The 14,032-nt window shown below is 48.8% G+C and overlaps 1 protein-coding gene across 6 annotated transcripts in view; it reads right to left on the bottom strand.

Moving 5' to 3' along the window:
• Positions 1–843: 843 nt before the first annotated feature.
• LOC121436942 (FERM and PDZ domain-containing protein 3) overlaps positions 844–14,032 on the bottom strand; it is a 153,744-nt gene continuing 140,555 nt past the window's right edge. For 5 of the 6 annotated variants that reach the window (XM_041636853.1, XM_041636850.1, XM_041636855.1 and 2 more), the window contains 2 exons: positions 6,170–6,991; positions 844–4,867 (listed from right to left, as the gene is read on the bottom strand). In XM_041636853.1, coding sequence (XP_041492787.1) covers positions 1,740–4,867; positions 6,170–6,991 — 3,950 coding nt within the window. In that variant the 3' untranslated portion in view covers positions 844–1,739. The remainder of the gene's footprint in view (positions 4,868–6,169; positions 6,992–14,032) is intronic. The other variant, XM_041636852.1, reaches the window with a different exon arrangement.

The raw sequence follows: 14,032 nt of genomic DNA, 5'->3' as shown, positions 1-14,032 counted from the left end.
ACAGCGATGAAATGACAGAGGCAGGGTCTGAGTGGCGAAGGTGTAGGTAGGATCAAGAAGTTGGGAGAAGAGGAAGACCATGCCAGAACTCTGCTGGCAGTGGTCGGGCGGGAAAGGGTTCCCCACTGGCTGCATCTCTGGCCCATTAAACATTTTGGTCCTGTGGGGGGAGAGACAGGGAAGGGAGGCTGGCTTCTGTAAAAGGGTGACCCTCCTCCTTGCGGGGAGACCTTGCCACTCAGGAGGCTTTATTGCGCGGGGATTACAAGGATAGGCAGGGGCTCGGCACAGTGTACATCTTATAAAACTCACATAAGAACAAGAGATTTCACATAGGCCTCTCACACAGTGATGAAAGAGAGACCGACACTGGGTGGGAGGGTGTGGGAAACAAGCAGTGATGGAGAAGTGGACAAGAAGCAATCTATACAGAAGAAACATTGGCTTTCTTTGCCTCCTACAGTAGGATAACTGTAGGGACTCCGTGTCTTCACTCCCAGAAGGGCTGGGGTGGGGTGGGGGGTGGGGGTGATGGCGGCAGCGGCAGCAGTGGTGGCAGCGGTGACGGTGTTGGTGTTGGTGGTAGTGGAAGCAGCGGCAATAGATGAGTGTCAAGGAGATACTACACTGTGAATTCCCTTCCAGATGGTTCCAGAGAGGGAGAGGTGCTGGTCTGCACCGGGTAAGGCGCTCAGCTTCTTTTCTTAGAGACACAAATCCACAGGGTCAATACACAGCCAAAAGCATATACTCAGGATTAACATATCACGCTAGCTTCCAGAAGTTTAAGATATAGTCATCAACACCCCCACCCCTCCCCCCCTCCCCCCACCCCCCATCCCAATCCGTAGCTACGTCAAACTCCTAACTCTATCTGGTAGAGATGTTGAAAGAGGAGCCACATACCTCAGGCAACAGCTCCTGCACAGGGCTGGGCTGAGCCGGGCAGGCTCGGACACCTGCGCTGGGCTTCCCCAGAGCAGACATTTTCACCAGGTACCTTACCCAAAACAAGTGAGGTGATCTCAGAGGCTTGCTCCCTAATGAACTGAGCTGTCCTGCCCATCAGTGAGGGGCAGGGCACTTTGGGGTTGGCTGGTATAGAGCTATTGAACCTGGGGGCAAGGGCTCCCAAGGCTGCCAGCCTGTTGAGCCAGCCACTGACAACCCGTAGTGGCTGTATTCTGCACATCTCCCACCTGGGCACTGGCCCTTGAAGTGGCTCCTGCCAGATGCTAGGGAGCCCATGGTGGGTTGGAGCATCTGGAACAAGCTCCCTCTCTCCTTGGCTTGGCGCTGTGGCCTACTGCTATTGTCACTGCCCTCTGTGAGGCAGCAGATGCTAGGAGGAGCTCCAGGTTCTGGCTCCCCTGGTGCCCAACTCAGAGCAGGAGGTGAACCTGATGTCACCTACCAGCCCCAGAGAAGAGATAAAATACAACTCTGTGGTGGGCATAAAGGCGAGGGGCCTTTGCCCTCACAGTGACGCCCAGAGGCCAAGAAGGGGTGAGGACACCCAGGGCAGCAGCTAAGCCTGCAGCCCTTAATAAAGAGCCTTGGTCTAGGGAGTTTTCACTCCTCAGAGACTGTTAGGCTCTTGGACCCTGACTGGCCCAACACACACACACACACACACACACACACACACACACACACACACACACACCACAAGATGCAAAGACCACAAAGCTCAAACCTGGGACCAATGGGTGGGGAGGGGACAAGCCTAGGCAAGTGCCCTACTTAATAAGGGTTTTTAAGGAGTGTGTGAATGTGCTCATAACAGTCGATGATGGGGAGCCTGGTGGGTGCCCTGTGGCTGCTGGCAGCGACAGTGGTGGCAGCGCTGGCTGCTGCTGCTGCTGTTGGTGCTGTTGCTGTTGCTGCTGCTGCTGCTGCTGCTGCTGCTGCTGCTGCTGCTGCTGCTGCTGCTGCTGCTGGTTAAGGTTCCTGGCTGTGGACTCCTCAGCTGCACGCAGCAGGAAGGTGTAATTCCTCACGACTTCTTCTACTTTGGCCAGCAGCTCCTGGCGCTGGGCCTCCGAGCGCACGATGAACACCAGCCGCACAAAGGTCTCAATGAGGCTGCTCAGCACCTGGAAGCTGCCTGTGATGGCCGCCAGCATGTGAGTGGGGCTCTTGTCCACATTGGCTACCCGGCGGCAGGAGGCCCGGAGCTCCTTGAACTTGAGAGCTAGCTCAAGTTTGTACTCAGAAATCTGAGAGACATAGGGCTTGGGGGCACGTGCCTCGGGGCTGGCCACACACTGCCGCAAGACTGTCAGCAGCTCATTGGTGTCCAGGCGGGCTGCCAGGAAGCCGTCAGGGAGGCCATAGGCATGAGCCCGTAACGCATTGATTTTAGCCAGGCTCCCCTCAAAGGTGGAAACCCGAAGGTCGATTTCCTGGGTGTGAGAGGCCTCGGGGCTGCTGCTGCAGGTGGCGGCATCCAGGACCTGCAGGGTTCTGCTCACCACAGGCACCACCTGCTCGTCCAACTTCATGCCAGGCAGAATCTTCATGGGAATGGAATAGGAGAGCTCGTCCTTGCCGTCGCTGGCATCATCTGCCATGTCACACTTGCGGTAATAGAAGCAGTAGCGGATAGAACAGCACTTGCTGGTTTCACTGTCCTCATCTAGATCGGCTGGCCTGCGGTATACCTCCTCTGGCAGTGAAAACACAGCCATTTGCCTGGGGCCTTTGCTCTCAGGGGCCACTTGGACGTAGGAGGGCTCTCCAAGAGTTGGTGACTCTGCACGCTTGCCTTTTGGACCCAAGACTAGTGGGAGGCCTGTATCTATCTCCTTGACCTCTCTAGGCAGCATTCCCAAGGGGGGGTGCGGGTAGACATCTGAGGTCAGGGAGGCCCTGTCACCCTGGTCCAGCTCACTGTTATTGTAGCGGTGCATCAGTTTCCTGTAGTTGGGGTCTCCCAAACACTCACCCCCCGAGGCACAGGTGCTCAGGCAAGAAACACCACTCTCAGGGTCTGACCGGCACTCACGGGACTCCAGACTGGTAGAACGGATGCGCTGGGCATTGATGGGACTACCAAGGATCAAGCCTGGGCCAGCTTCTGGCTGCCTCTGGGTAGGCAGGACCCTCTCCCTCTCCCGAAGGCCAGCAGGCACTGGGGTCTGGGCAGCTTGAGGCCGTCCTCCTCGGCAGATGCGCTTGCAGTCACAGCTGCGTCTCTGTTCACGAGACATGCCAGGTCCCTGCTGCACAGGGCTACTACGCAGCTGGCAGCTGCAGCGGCCAGGTGCTGGGGGTTGCAGGTACTCTGTGCCTGAAATATCCCCCTGGCTTGGTGGCTTTAGAAGTTCCTCAAGGAACTCCAATTCATACTGCTTTACCTTCTGCAGCTGGGCCTGTCGCTCATCTGTTTCTTTCTTCTGGCGGGTAGGAAAGGTGGCAGAGAATAAGTTGCGCAGTCGGAAAGGACCTCGGGATGACTTGGGCTTTGTGGGGCCTTCAGAGGCCGCATGGGCTCCATCCAGGGTCGTTTCAAGCTTCCTAGAGGGCATGGTGCTGACCTGACGGCTGGTGGCCAGAGGCCTCATTGGGCTCTGGCCTCTAGGATGGTAGCTGGGGCTGGGGCCACGGGCCAGGCTGCTGGGGCTGTGGCTTCGAGCCTGGCAGCTAGGGCTGTAGCTTCGAGCCTGGCAGCTAGGGCTGTAGCTTCGAGCCTGGCAGCTAGGGCTCTGCAGAGCCATGGGATAGCCAGCCCGGGGAACTAGGCTGGTCTCCTCAAACTTGCTGCTTTTGGATATGCTCTCCAGGTGCCCTTTCTCCCCAAGGCCAGAGACTGTGCTCTGCTTGTTAGGGGGAGGCTTAGCACCCTCTGGCCCAAGCTTGCCTGCCACCTCCCCGGTAGCTTGCTTGCCCACCGAGTCTCGACTTGCTCTGGATAGATAGCTCTTAGGAGGGAAACTTTGAACAGGAAACCTGTCCTCTTGTGGGGAAAGGTGGAGGTTGTCAGGCCGGCTGCTTGTGGATGCTCTGGGGCTGGCAGAGATCTCTGCGCCCAGCTGCTGCTGAGAATTCCGTGTGGTCTCCAGGGCACCAGGGCTCATTTTAAACTTCAGATTCTTGTTGGCATTGCTGCTCATCAGGCTAACTTCTGGCCTGCTCATGGTGACCTCAGGCCTCCCCATGCCAGCCTCTAGCCTTCTCTCCCCTCTGTTGGAGGGTGTTGCCAAGGCTGTGCCAGGAGTGGCTAGACCCTTACTGTGTACTACCTGCTGTAGGGTAGCCGAGATGATGGCTGGGGTCACATTGCCTTTTGGGTCCAGCATAAGCTTAGGGCTCAACCTGACTTCCTTGGGCAAGTTTTCCCTTAGCTCTGAGACCTGCTCTTCACCGAGGGATGGTGTGGCTGCTCTCAGTGACATCTCTAGGCCTGCCCTAGTGTGGCCTGGCCCTTTGTCCTCAGGAACTGGGGGAAGCAGGCTCAGATTCTTCTGCTCACTAAGTTGTGGGGACAGGGCTGGATGCACGGCCAGGGAGTATGTTCTCTCTCCCTGCACCTGGGCTTCTGACTGAGGCAGCTTTCTCCGGGCACCAGGGGGACCAGGACTCTGGCCAGTGACAGCTGGCTGGAGGGATGGGTTGGGATCTGGGGGCCCAAGGGCATAAGGGGCGGTGAGCACAGCCTGAGCTGAGCAGCTCTGGATTCTGAAGGGCAGGTCCTTTCGGGCAAGGAGGCTGTCCTTGTTGAGGTGCTGGGCCAGGAAGTAGGTGGCATTCTGGTGCTGCTTCATGGCCGACATCATCTCTGACATATCTGTGAGCTCTGAAGAGTTGGTTTCATGGCCCGAGTCCAGCGATGATTCAGGAGTGATTGTGGCCAGCACAATCAGACCTAGAGGAACAAGAATGGGACTTGTCACGTTTACTAGTATCGAGGTCTTTTCCAACCATATCTCGAGTGTTCCTGGAGAAGTGGTAGGTAGCAGCAGTATTTCACGCTGGGGAAAACCCAGTCAAGCCAGAGAAAACTGTAGGGCTGAGGGGGAGGAGCCAAGAAGAGTGCGCACAAAGCGGAACAAGATGTGAGAAGGGGGTGTGAAAGGTTGGAATCCAAAAAAAGGAATACCAAAAAAGAAGATCTTGGCAGTTTGGTGGTAAATTAACATGTAAAACAACATGCCAATCAGTGCTGTTTTTAGATTCAACAGCTAGGAAATTTCTGTTAATTGTCCTGAAGAGAGTTGGCAAAGAGAGGTGCTGTTCGGCTCCTCCTCATCTGGCCAGGCCTGTCTACAGTTCTTGCAGCTGAGGCCGTTTAGCCGAGCTTCTCTCTCTGGCAGTCATGTGGGCCTTGGACCTGGACACCAGTTTTGGAGCACCTGATGTGTGAAGACCAATGCCAGCCTGGGTTGGGGACAAACATTCAGGGGGCTACCCAAAGATAAGGTTTTTAAAAAGGTGTGTGTGTGTGTGTACACATATGTGTGCCTTTCAGGAGATGGATTTGCAGACATCTATAATAGAGAATAACAAGCATGCAGCATGGTTCTTCTACCAATTAATAGTTAACAGATAGCTACTGATTATTGATCCCTCACTGGGGGGGGGGGGCGGTAGTGCAACTAAGTGTTCTGTCTGAGTGATGTCATTTAATCTTCATGCTGTGTGTTGCAATTGCCATGGTGACACACCCAAGAGAGTAAGTGCCTTGCCATGAGTCGCACTGCCTGTGAGTAAAGAAACTAGGACTCTGTTGCATGTGCCTCAGAGTTCATGTTCTCAGACAGGCTAAAGACCCCAGCCCTGCGTAGAGATAGCTCTTGGCAGTCCTGATCACAGGTCATTTGGGAAATGAATTGGTCTTTTGGAGCATGTTGCTGTTCTTTGTCTGTTTTTTGGGTCTCTTCTATCTTCCTGTTCCTCAGTCCTGGCCTTGATCTATAGCTATTGTGGGTTCCATGTGCAATAACTGTCTAGAGATATGCGATCATGAGGGACAGAGCTCTAACTAGAACTGCATCTCTTCTCTGCAGCTTCCTTTTTCTTAGACCTAAGCTATTGCTGCCAATTCATTGCCTTTGATATGCCATCGTCACTCAAACAACTGTTTGAAAAGAAGCAGTGCTACCTACTGGACATTCCTGGACCAGAAGAAGGAAGAGTCAAGAAGAAGGAAGACTGGGCTATTTATTACCTGCAGTCTGTTGGGGTGGAGGATGGGGTCCATCCTCTGAAGCAGCCAGGGCTTCTAGAGCCTGCAGAGTAGACACCAGAGCATCATCCAGCTCCTGGGCATGATCTCGTACTGTCCGGGTCTGTACACTGTCAATCAGCGTCACTGGAATCTCATCATACAGGAGCCCACGCAGGTGACGTCCTTGCTCCTGACTTTGAACAGCTCTGCGCTTGGAATCATCCTCATCAGAGCTGTTGTCTCGGAAACCAGGGGGTGGAGCTGCAATGGCAGGCAACAGAGAAGTTGTCTCATCTTCCTCTTCCTCTTCTTCCTCACTTCCTGGTGGTGGGAGGGACATTAAGTCTACCATATTGTCCCGAGAGGAGCCAGGCCTCCCACCTTTTCGAGGCCCCTGCTGCTCCTGGAGTTTGACTTTGCAAGAGTCACAGTAGAAATTCAGGGCTTCAGCCCCAAGGGAATTGTCCAAAGTGTAGGACCGGGCCCTGCTGGCACAAGGCTCATGGTCTAGGCTGGCTGCATCGAAGTCATCAGGAATCATCTCATAACCTTGGCCAGAGCTTTTGGATGTGGGGTCCGATTTGGTCCGGGGTCTGGTTTCTTCAAAGAAGATTAGGTTCTCGTTGACATCTGTCCTGCTTTCTTGCTCCTTCCTTTGTTCCCGCATGTGGAGGTAGCAGAAGCTGACAAGCTCAGGGTCGGCAGGTGGGGTCGCGCATCGGCTCGACTTCCTAGGGCTGGTGCCCACGCTGCCCACATAACTACTCTCCTTTTTCCCCAGGTGGCCCCCAGTGACAGGGCGATGGGCGCTGTGCATGGGATCTAAAAACCAAAAAAAAAAAAAAAAAAAGCATGGTTGAGCCTGCTACTGAGGATGGTAGCTGAGCCCCTTTGCCCCTTCGGCAAAGAGAGAGAGAGAGGAAGAGAGAGAGAGAGAGAGAGGGAGGGAGGGAGGGGGGAGGGAGGGAGAGAGAGAGAGGGAGGGAGAGAGGGAGGAAGGGAGGGAGGGAGGGAGGGAGGAAGAGGGAGGGAGGGAGGGAGGGAGAGAGGGAGAGAGAGAGGGAGAGAGAGAGAGAGCCTACTGCTAGAGATCTAGAGATTAGGGAGAGGGGATCAGATGGACAATGTCACTGCTGATACTGAAAGCAGAGTGAATAAAATGTGATGGCCAGGGATGCAAAAGTCTCATCAGCTCTGAAAAGGGAAAAGCATGCTTTGAGATCAGATACCACAAGATTTTCCGTGGATCTGGCTGTTTGAGAATCTGCTGGAAACATACCTAAGGAGATGAGGTTTGCTTTATGTTTATGTTACGATCTGTTCCTGTTTCTGTCACTGCCCCTATACTCTTTGTCAAGCCATACCTACTGCCAATACTCTGTAGCTCTCCTGTTATCTTGGATCTCTTCTAGTCCAAGAAATTGCTAATGAGAAGTTACTGTGTTTGCTGAGAAGGTGTTAAACCGGCTAGTACAAGCTGAGCATGGTAGCTCACACTTAGAAGACTGATGGAGAAGGACTACCATGTGTTTGAGGTAACCCTAGGCTACACTGTAAGCTGCAGCCTGGGCTATGATATGAGACTGTGTCTCAGAAACCAAGGAGACAAACAAGCAAAAAAAAATCAAAATTAAGCTGGGCGGTGGTGGCGCACGCCTTTAATCCCAGCACTCGGGAGGCAAAGGCAGGCGGATCTCTCTGAGTTCGAGGCCAGCCTGGTCTACAAGAGCTAGCTCCAGAACAGGCTCGAAAGTTACAGAGAAACCCTGTCCTGAAAAACCAAAAAAAAAAAAAAAAATTCAAAACTAAACAGACAAACCTCCAACCTGGCTAGTACAAGTCCCGAGAACTTGCATTTCAAAAGTGCCTATGCCAGGAGCCCATCAGAATTTGTAGTGTGTAAGAGAGGTATGGTGGGGTGTTGTATGTGGAATGAGCATGGGACATGATTCCTATAATCCTTAAAGCTTACTACTGTCCTGTATTCATGCTCTTGATAGCAGGTATGTGTATCCGAGCCCTATCCGCAGCAAATTCTATCTCTGAGTATGTTCTCTATCACACTGTTTTGGGAACTCATCTCACATCATCTAGGAGGCTACACTCAGGCGATGCAAGCCTGATCTGCTAGCCGCAGACAGGTGAAAAGCCATCACAAAGCTGGCCGTGATAGCACATGCCTGTAATCCCACATCTTGGGAAGTGTAGGTAAAATGATCAGGAGTCATTCAAGGAAGTCCTCGGCTACACAGTGAGTTTGAAACCAGTTTGGGATTCAGATGACCTTGTTTCAAACAAACAAACAAACAAACAAAACCAAACTAACTAATCAAGACACGATAAATTACATGTAATCCCATTCTTTATTCCCAAACCAGTGAGGCAGGTATCAATATCCCCATTTAACAAAGGAAGGGACAGACTTAAGGTCACATGGGTTTTAAGCAGCAACCTAAGATTGAGTCCAGGTTGGAGAGGCTTCAGAATTTGTATAGCTAATCATCATGGTGGCCATGGTATTGGAAAACCAAATATTAAATGCTTTTCAAACTCCAGATCAAGGCCAGATCAATGTGTCAGTGTTACCTTTTACTAACACGTATAGCTAGGACAGAAACATATAGTACAGGCACCCAGCAATTGAGTCCCTAATGCATGATGGTAAAACTGGTCTGAATTGAAAGAAGTACCTGCAATTCAAGTAGATAGAGTCTTAAGAATACTGTGTTTCTGAAACTGGCCTTGAACTCCTGCCCTTTTGTTTTCACCATCCAGTACTGGAGAGACTGAGGTAGAAAGATCACCATGAACTAATCAGAGGCCAGCCTAAGCTATATAGTGAGTCCTGGGCCAGTCTTGGCTATAGTGAGGCACTGTCTTCAAAATAAAACAAGGAGAAAAGTAAAAGGAGGCCAAAATACCCCTCAGCTATTCTGAGGCTAGTATTATCTTAATACAAAAACCAAAGAAAGACATCACAATTAAACTATAGACCACTGTATCTTACAAGCAAAATGTCTACAAATATAGACACAAAATCCATCAACAAAATACCAGCAAATGGAAACCAGAAACACATAAAAAGAATTACTTAGCAGTAATTGCATACTAGTGGGTATTTACTGCATCAATGCAAAGTCGTTTTGACATGAAAAATCAATTACTTTAAAAATTTATTTTATGTGTATGGGTATTTTGCCTGCATAATGTCTATATATCACTTGAGTGCCTGGTGCCCACGGAAGCCAGAAAAGAATATTAGACCCCCTGGGACTAGAGTTACAGAGGGTTGTGAGATGTCAGATATCTGCTGGGAATCAAACTTGCGTTTTCTAGAAGGGTAGCCAGTGGTGCTCTTAACCACTGGCCAATCTCTTGAGCCCTGAAAAATCAATTATTAATTCATGCAATATAGCATGATAATAGAGAATAAAATAGACATGCTCATTTTGAAAGGTATAAAAACATTTGAAAAAACCAGAGCCTTATAGGGATAAAGCTCAACAAACTAGACTCCAAGGGAATTTCTTCAACATAGTTGATGGAGGAAGGTCATTGGCTAATAAAGGAACTGCCTTGGCCCATTTTATTGGTTAGAAGATAGGTGGGAGGAGAAAACAGGACAGAACGCTGGGAGGAAGAGGAAGTGAGGTCAGAGTCTCGACAGCTCTCCTCTCGGGAGCAGACGCCTGAGAGAGACGCCATGCTCCTGGCTCCTGGGCAGACGCACGCTATGAAGCTCCGACCCAGGATGGACATAGGCTAGAATCTTCCCGGTAAGCACACCTTGGGGTGCTACACACAGATGATTAGAAATGGGCTAAATTAATATGTGAGAATTAGCCTAGAAGAGAATGGGCCAAGCAGTGTTTAAATGAGTACAGTTTGTGTGTTGTTATTTCGGAGCATAAGCTAGCCGAGCAGGCGGCCGGGGTGCTGGGAACGCAGCCCCGCCGCCCCATTACTACACATAGTAAATGTTATTTGTTAAAAAAGCCCTTGACAGGCTGTGGTGGCCTTTAATCCCAGCACTTGGGAGGCAGAGGCAGGTGAATCTCTGTGAGTTCAAGACCAGTCTGGTCTACAGAGTGAGTTCTAGGACAGCCAAGGTTACATAGACAAACCCTGTCTCAAAAAAACAAAAAAGAAAAAAAAAAGCTTTCCCAGGAGTCTTAGGATATAGCTCAGCTGGGAGTGCAGTTGCTTTGCATGCACCCAACCCTGGGTTTGTTGCCTGCACCACATTTAAAAAAAGAAGAAAGCTGGTTAAAATGCCGCATGCCTATAATCACAGCATTCGGGAGGTGGAGGCAGGAGGATCAGGAGTTGAAGATAATCCTGTCATCTTTGGCTATCCAGCAAGTTCAAGGAAATTTTAGAATATATAAGACTCTGTTTCTGCTAGGCATGAAATCAAAGGGGGGGGGAGAAAAAAAAGGAAGAAACGTGATACATATACACAGTGGAATTGGTTCTGTTTTTTGAGACAGGGTCTTTTGTTTCCAGGGATGTTCTTGAACTTCTGATCCTCTTTCCTCTGTTTCATGGAAGCTGATGTCATCGTTAGATATCATCACACCCAGTTAGTGTAGTGCTGGGGATTGAAGTCAGGGTTTTATGTATACGAAGCAAGCACTCTACCAATTGAGCTATATTCTTAACCCTTGGTGTGTGTGTGTGTGTGTGTGTGTGTGTGTGTGTGTGTGTGTGTGTGTGTTTGTGTGTGTATGCACATGAACAAATGGAGGCCAGAGGTCAATGTTAGGTGTATTCCTCAACTTCTCTCCTCCTATTTTACACTTATTTATTCATTCAAAAAATATTTTAAATTACATCCTCCCCATTGTGTGTGCATATGAATGCGTGTGTGTGTGTTCATGTGCACATCAAACATACTTGCTCATATGCATGCATGCATGCCACAGTGTGCTTATGGGGGTCAAAGGGCAATTTGCAGAAGTTGGTTCTCTCCTTTCATCCTGTGGGTTCCAGGAATGGAACTCAGGTTGTCAGACTTGGTGGCAGGTACCTTTACCAACTGAGCCATCCTGCCAACTCTCTGGTTCTTAAGATAAGGTCTCTCACAGAACCTGAAGTTCATTAATTTAGCTAGACTCACTGGCCACCTTGTCCCACAGCCTCCTGCCTTCGCCTCCCCAGTGCTGGGATTATAGATACATGCCACTGTGCCTAGCCCTTACGTGGGAACTGTGAATCAAATTCAGATCCTTGCTTTCATGGTAAGTAATTAATGGATATCACCTCTCCTTTTCCCCATAACCCTTGGAGGGATAACAAGGTCTGCTATGTATTTCTGACTGACCTAGAATAAAGGAAATGAGTGAAAGATGAGGGGGGTATGGGAGGATAGTGGGGAGAGTTATTGATGAAATTATAACAATATGTACACGTGAAAACGATGTAATGAGAACTATTATTTTGTATGTCAATTAAAAATATTTTTTTGTTGAGACAGGGTCTTTCTCCATGGTCCTGGCTGCCCTGGACCTCACTATTTAGACCACATTGGCCTTTAACTGAGATATTTCCCCTGCCCTGTCTCCTGAGTGCTGGGATTATAGGTATATACCACCATGTCTGGCATGAAAAATGTTTTTTGAAAAGTAAAATATTCGAAAATGTTTGATAAATCTTTAAATATTATACATGATTGCTATAATCACAGATGTCACAAACCAGTGGACAGGGAAGATGGAGAAGGGTCTTGGGCTTTTGTAGGTGAGGCAAGGACCTAGGTCAGGAAATTTGGCCTGCACTATAAGATGACCTTAGTGGAGCAAGATTTCACTTATTTTGTGTTTGGTCATTTCTTGGTTTTGAGATAAGGTCTTGTGTAGCTCAGGCCAACCATGAACTGCTGTGTAGCAGAGGATGGCCCTGAAACTCCTGGTTCTTCTGCTTCTGTCTTTCAAGCTCATTGGCTTGCATACCTCGACTTGCTTGGTTTAAGATTTCACCTCTGTCTGACTCTCAAGCCCCCATGTGCTCACTGTGGCCCCTGCTACATCATCTCAGAATTATTGATGTTATTGTTGCCTGATGTGGGTGCCCCTCTGTATGCTGTGAATGTGTTTTATTACCATAGTTAATATAGAAGTTGCTTTGCCCATGGCAGGACAGAGCATAGCCAGGCATGGAATCTAAGCAGAGATAAAGGGAGAAAGAAGGTGGAGTCAGGGAGAAGCAAGATGTGAGGTAACAAGCCATGAGCCTCATGGTAAAATATAGAATAATAGAAATGGGTTAATTCAAGTTGTAAGAGCTAGTTAATAATAAGCCTGAACTAATAGGTCAAACAGTTTGTAATTAATATTAAGCCTCAGAATGCTTATTTAGAAACTGGTGGGTGGGATATAGCATTCTTATAGTATGCTATAAAAAGTGTTAAATCATTATTTAAAAACGTACTTTCTTTTGAGACAGGGTAACATCCCTGGATGGCCTGGAACTTGCTGTGTAGACCAAATTAGCCTTGAACTCATGCAGATTTGCCTGTTTCTACCTCCTCAGTACTAGTATTAAAGGTGTATGTCACCATACTGAACCTAAAAATACATTATTTATAAACCCATATCAATATAAGAAAATGATTTTTGAGCTGATAGTTCTGTGAAACTTTGAGCTCAAAAGAATAGTTAAATGACTTACTACACATAATGAGTATCAAACACTTGGAACATTTTTTTTTTAAAATAGCAAGACTTGTATACTGAAGTTTGTAAGGCATTAGTGAAACAAATTAGACAAGTAAGTGGAAAAATTCTACATTCACGGACTAGCAGGCTTCATATTGCACCACTGTCAACTTAAGATGGCAATACATCTCGAACTGATCTACTGACTCAACATAATCCTTATCAGAATCCCAGCTGACTTTGTAGAAAATTGACAAGTCAATTCTAAGAGTCACATTGAATCTCAAAGTACACAGAATAAACTAAAACAATCTTGAAAAAGGAGAAAAAGGAATGAAGATAATGATTTCAAAATTTGCTACAAAGCAATAATAATCAAGATAATGTAATATTGACAGTCAGTGCAATAGCATTAAATGTGCATAAACAAACTAACATATTTATGACCAATGGTCCAATTTAAAAATGTACAAAAGTTTTGAATGGATATGTCACTAAAGAAGACACATTGAGGCTGAGGAATTCCATCTGGACGGAACCTTAATCTGGCGATGGATGGAGATAGAGACAGAGATCCACACTGGAGTACTGGACTGAGCTCCCAAAGTCCCAATGAGGAACAGAAGGAGGGAGAAGACGAGCAAGAAAGTTAGGACCAAGAGGGGTGCACCCACCCACGGAGACAGTGGGGCTGATCTATTGGGAGCTCACCAAGGCCAGCTGGACTGTGACTGAAAAAGCAGGGGATAAAACCGGACTCTCTGAATATGGCGGACAATGAGGGCTGCTGAGAAGCCAAGGACAATGGCACTGGGTTTTGATCCTACTTCATGTTCTGGCTGTGTGGGAGCCTAGCCAGTTTGGATGTTCACCTTCCTAGACCAGGATGGGGTGGGGAGGACTTTGGACTTTCCACAGGGCAAGGAACCCTGACTGCTCTTCAGACTTGAGAGGGAGGGGGAGAGGAGTGGGGGGAGAGGGAGAGGAGTGGGGGGACGAGGAGAGGAGTGGGGGGGGGAGGAGTGGGAGGCTGGGAGGAGGCGGAAATTGTTTTTTTCTCAATAAAACAAAAATCAAAAAAAAAAAAACAAAAAAAAGAAGACACATTGAAGGCCAATGAGCCCATGAAAGATGCTCAATATCATTGACCACTCACGAACTGCAAATAAACATCAGTAGCTGTCTCTTCTATCCACTATGATGACTG

The sequence above is a fragment of the Microtus oregoni genome, unplaced genomic scaffold (assembly GCF_018167655.1).
Source record: "Microtus oregoni isolate MIOR12 unplaced genomic scaffold, Mior012 000050F_009, whole genome shotgun sequence".
Lineage (NCBI taxonomy): Eukaryota > Metazoa > Chordata > Mammalia > Rodentia > Cricetidae > Microtus > Microtus oregoni.
The sequence above is the reverse complement of the archived record's forward strand: the minus strand, read 5'-3'. Positions and strand labels throughout refer to the sequence as shown.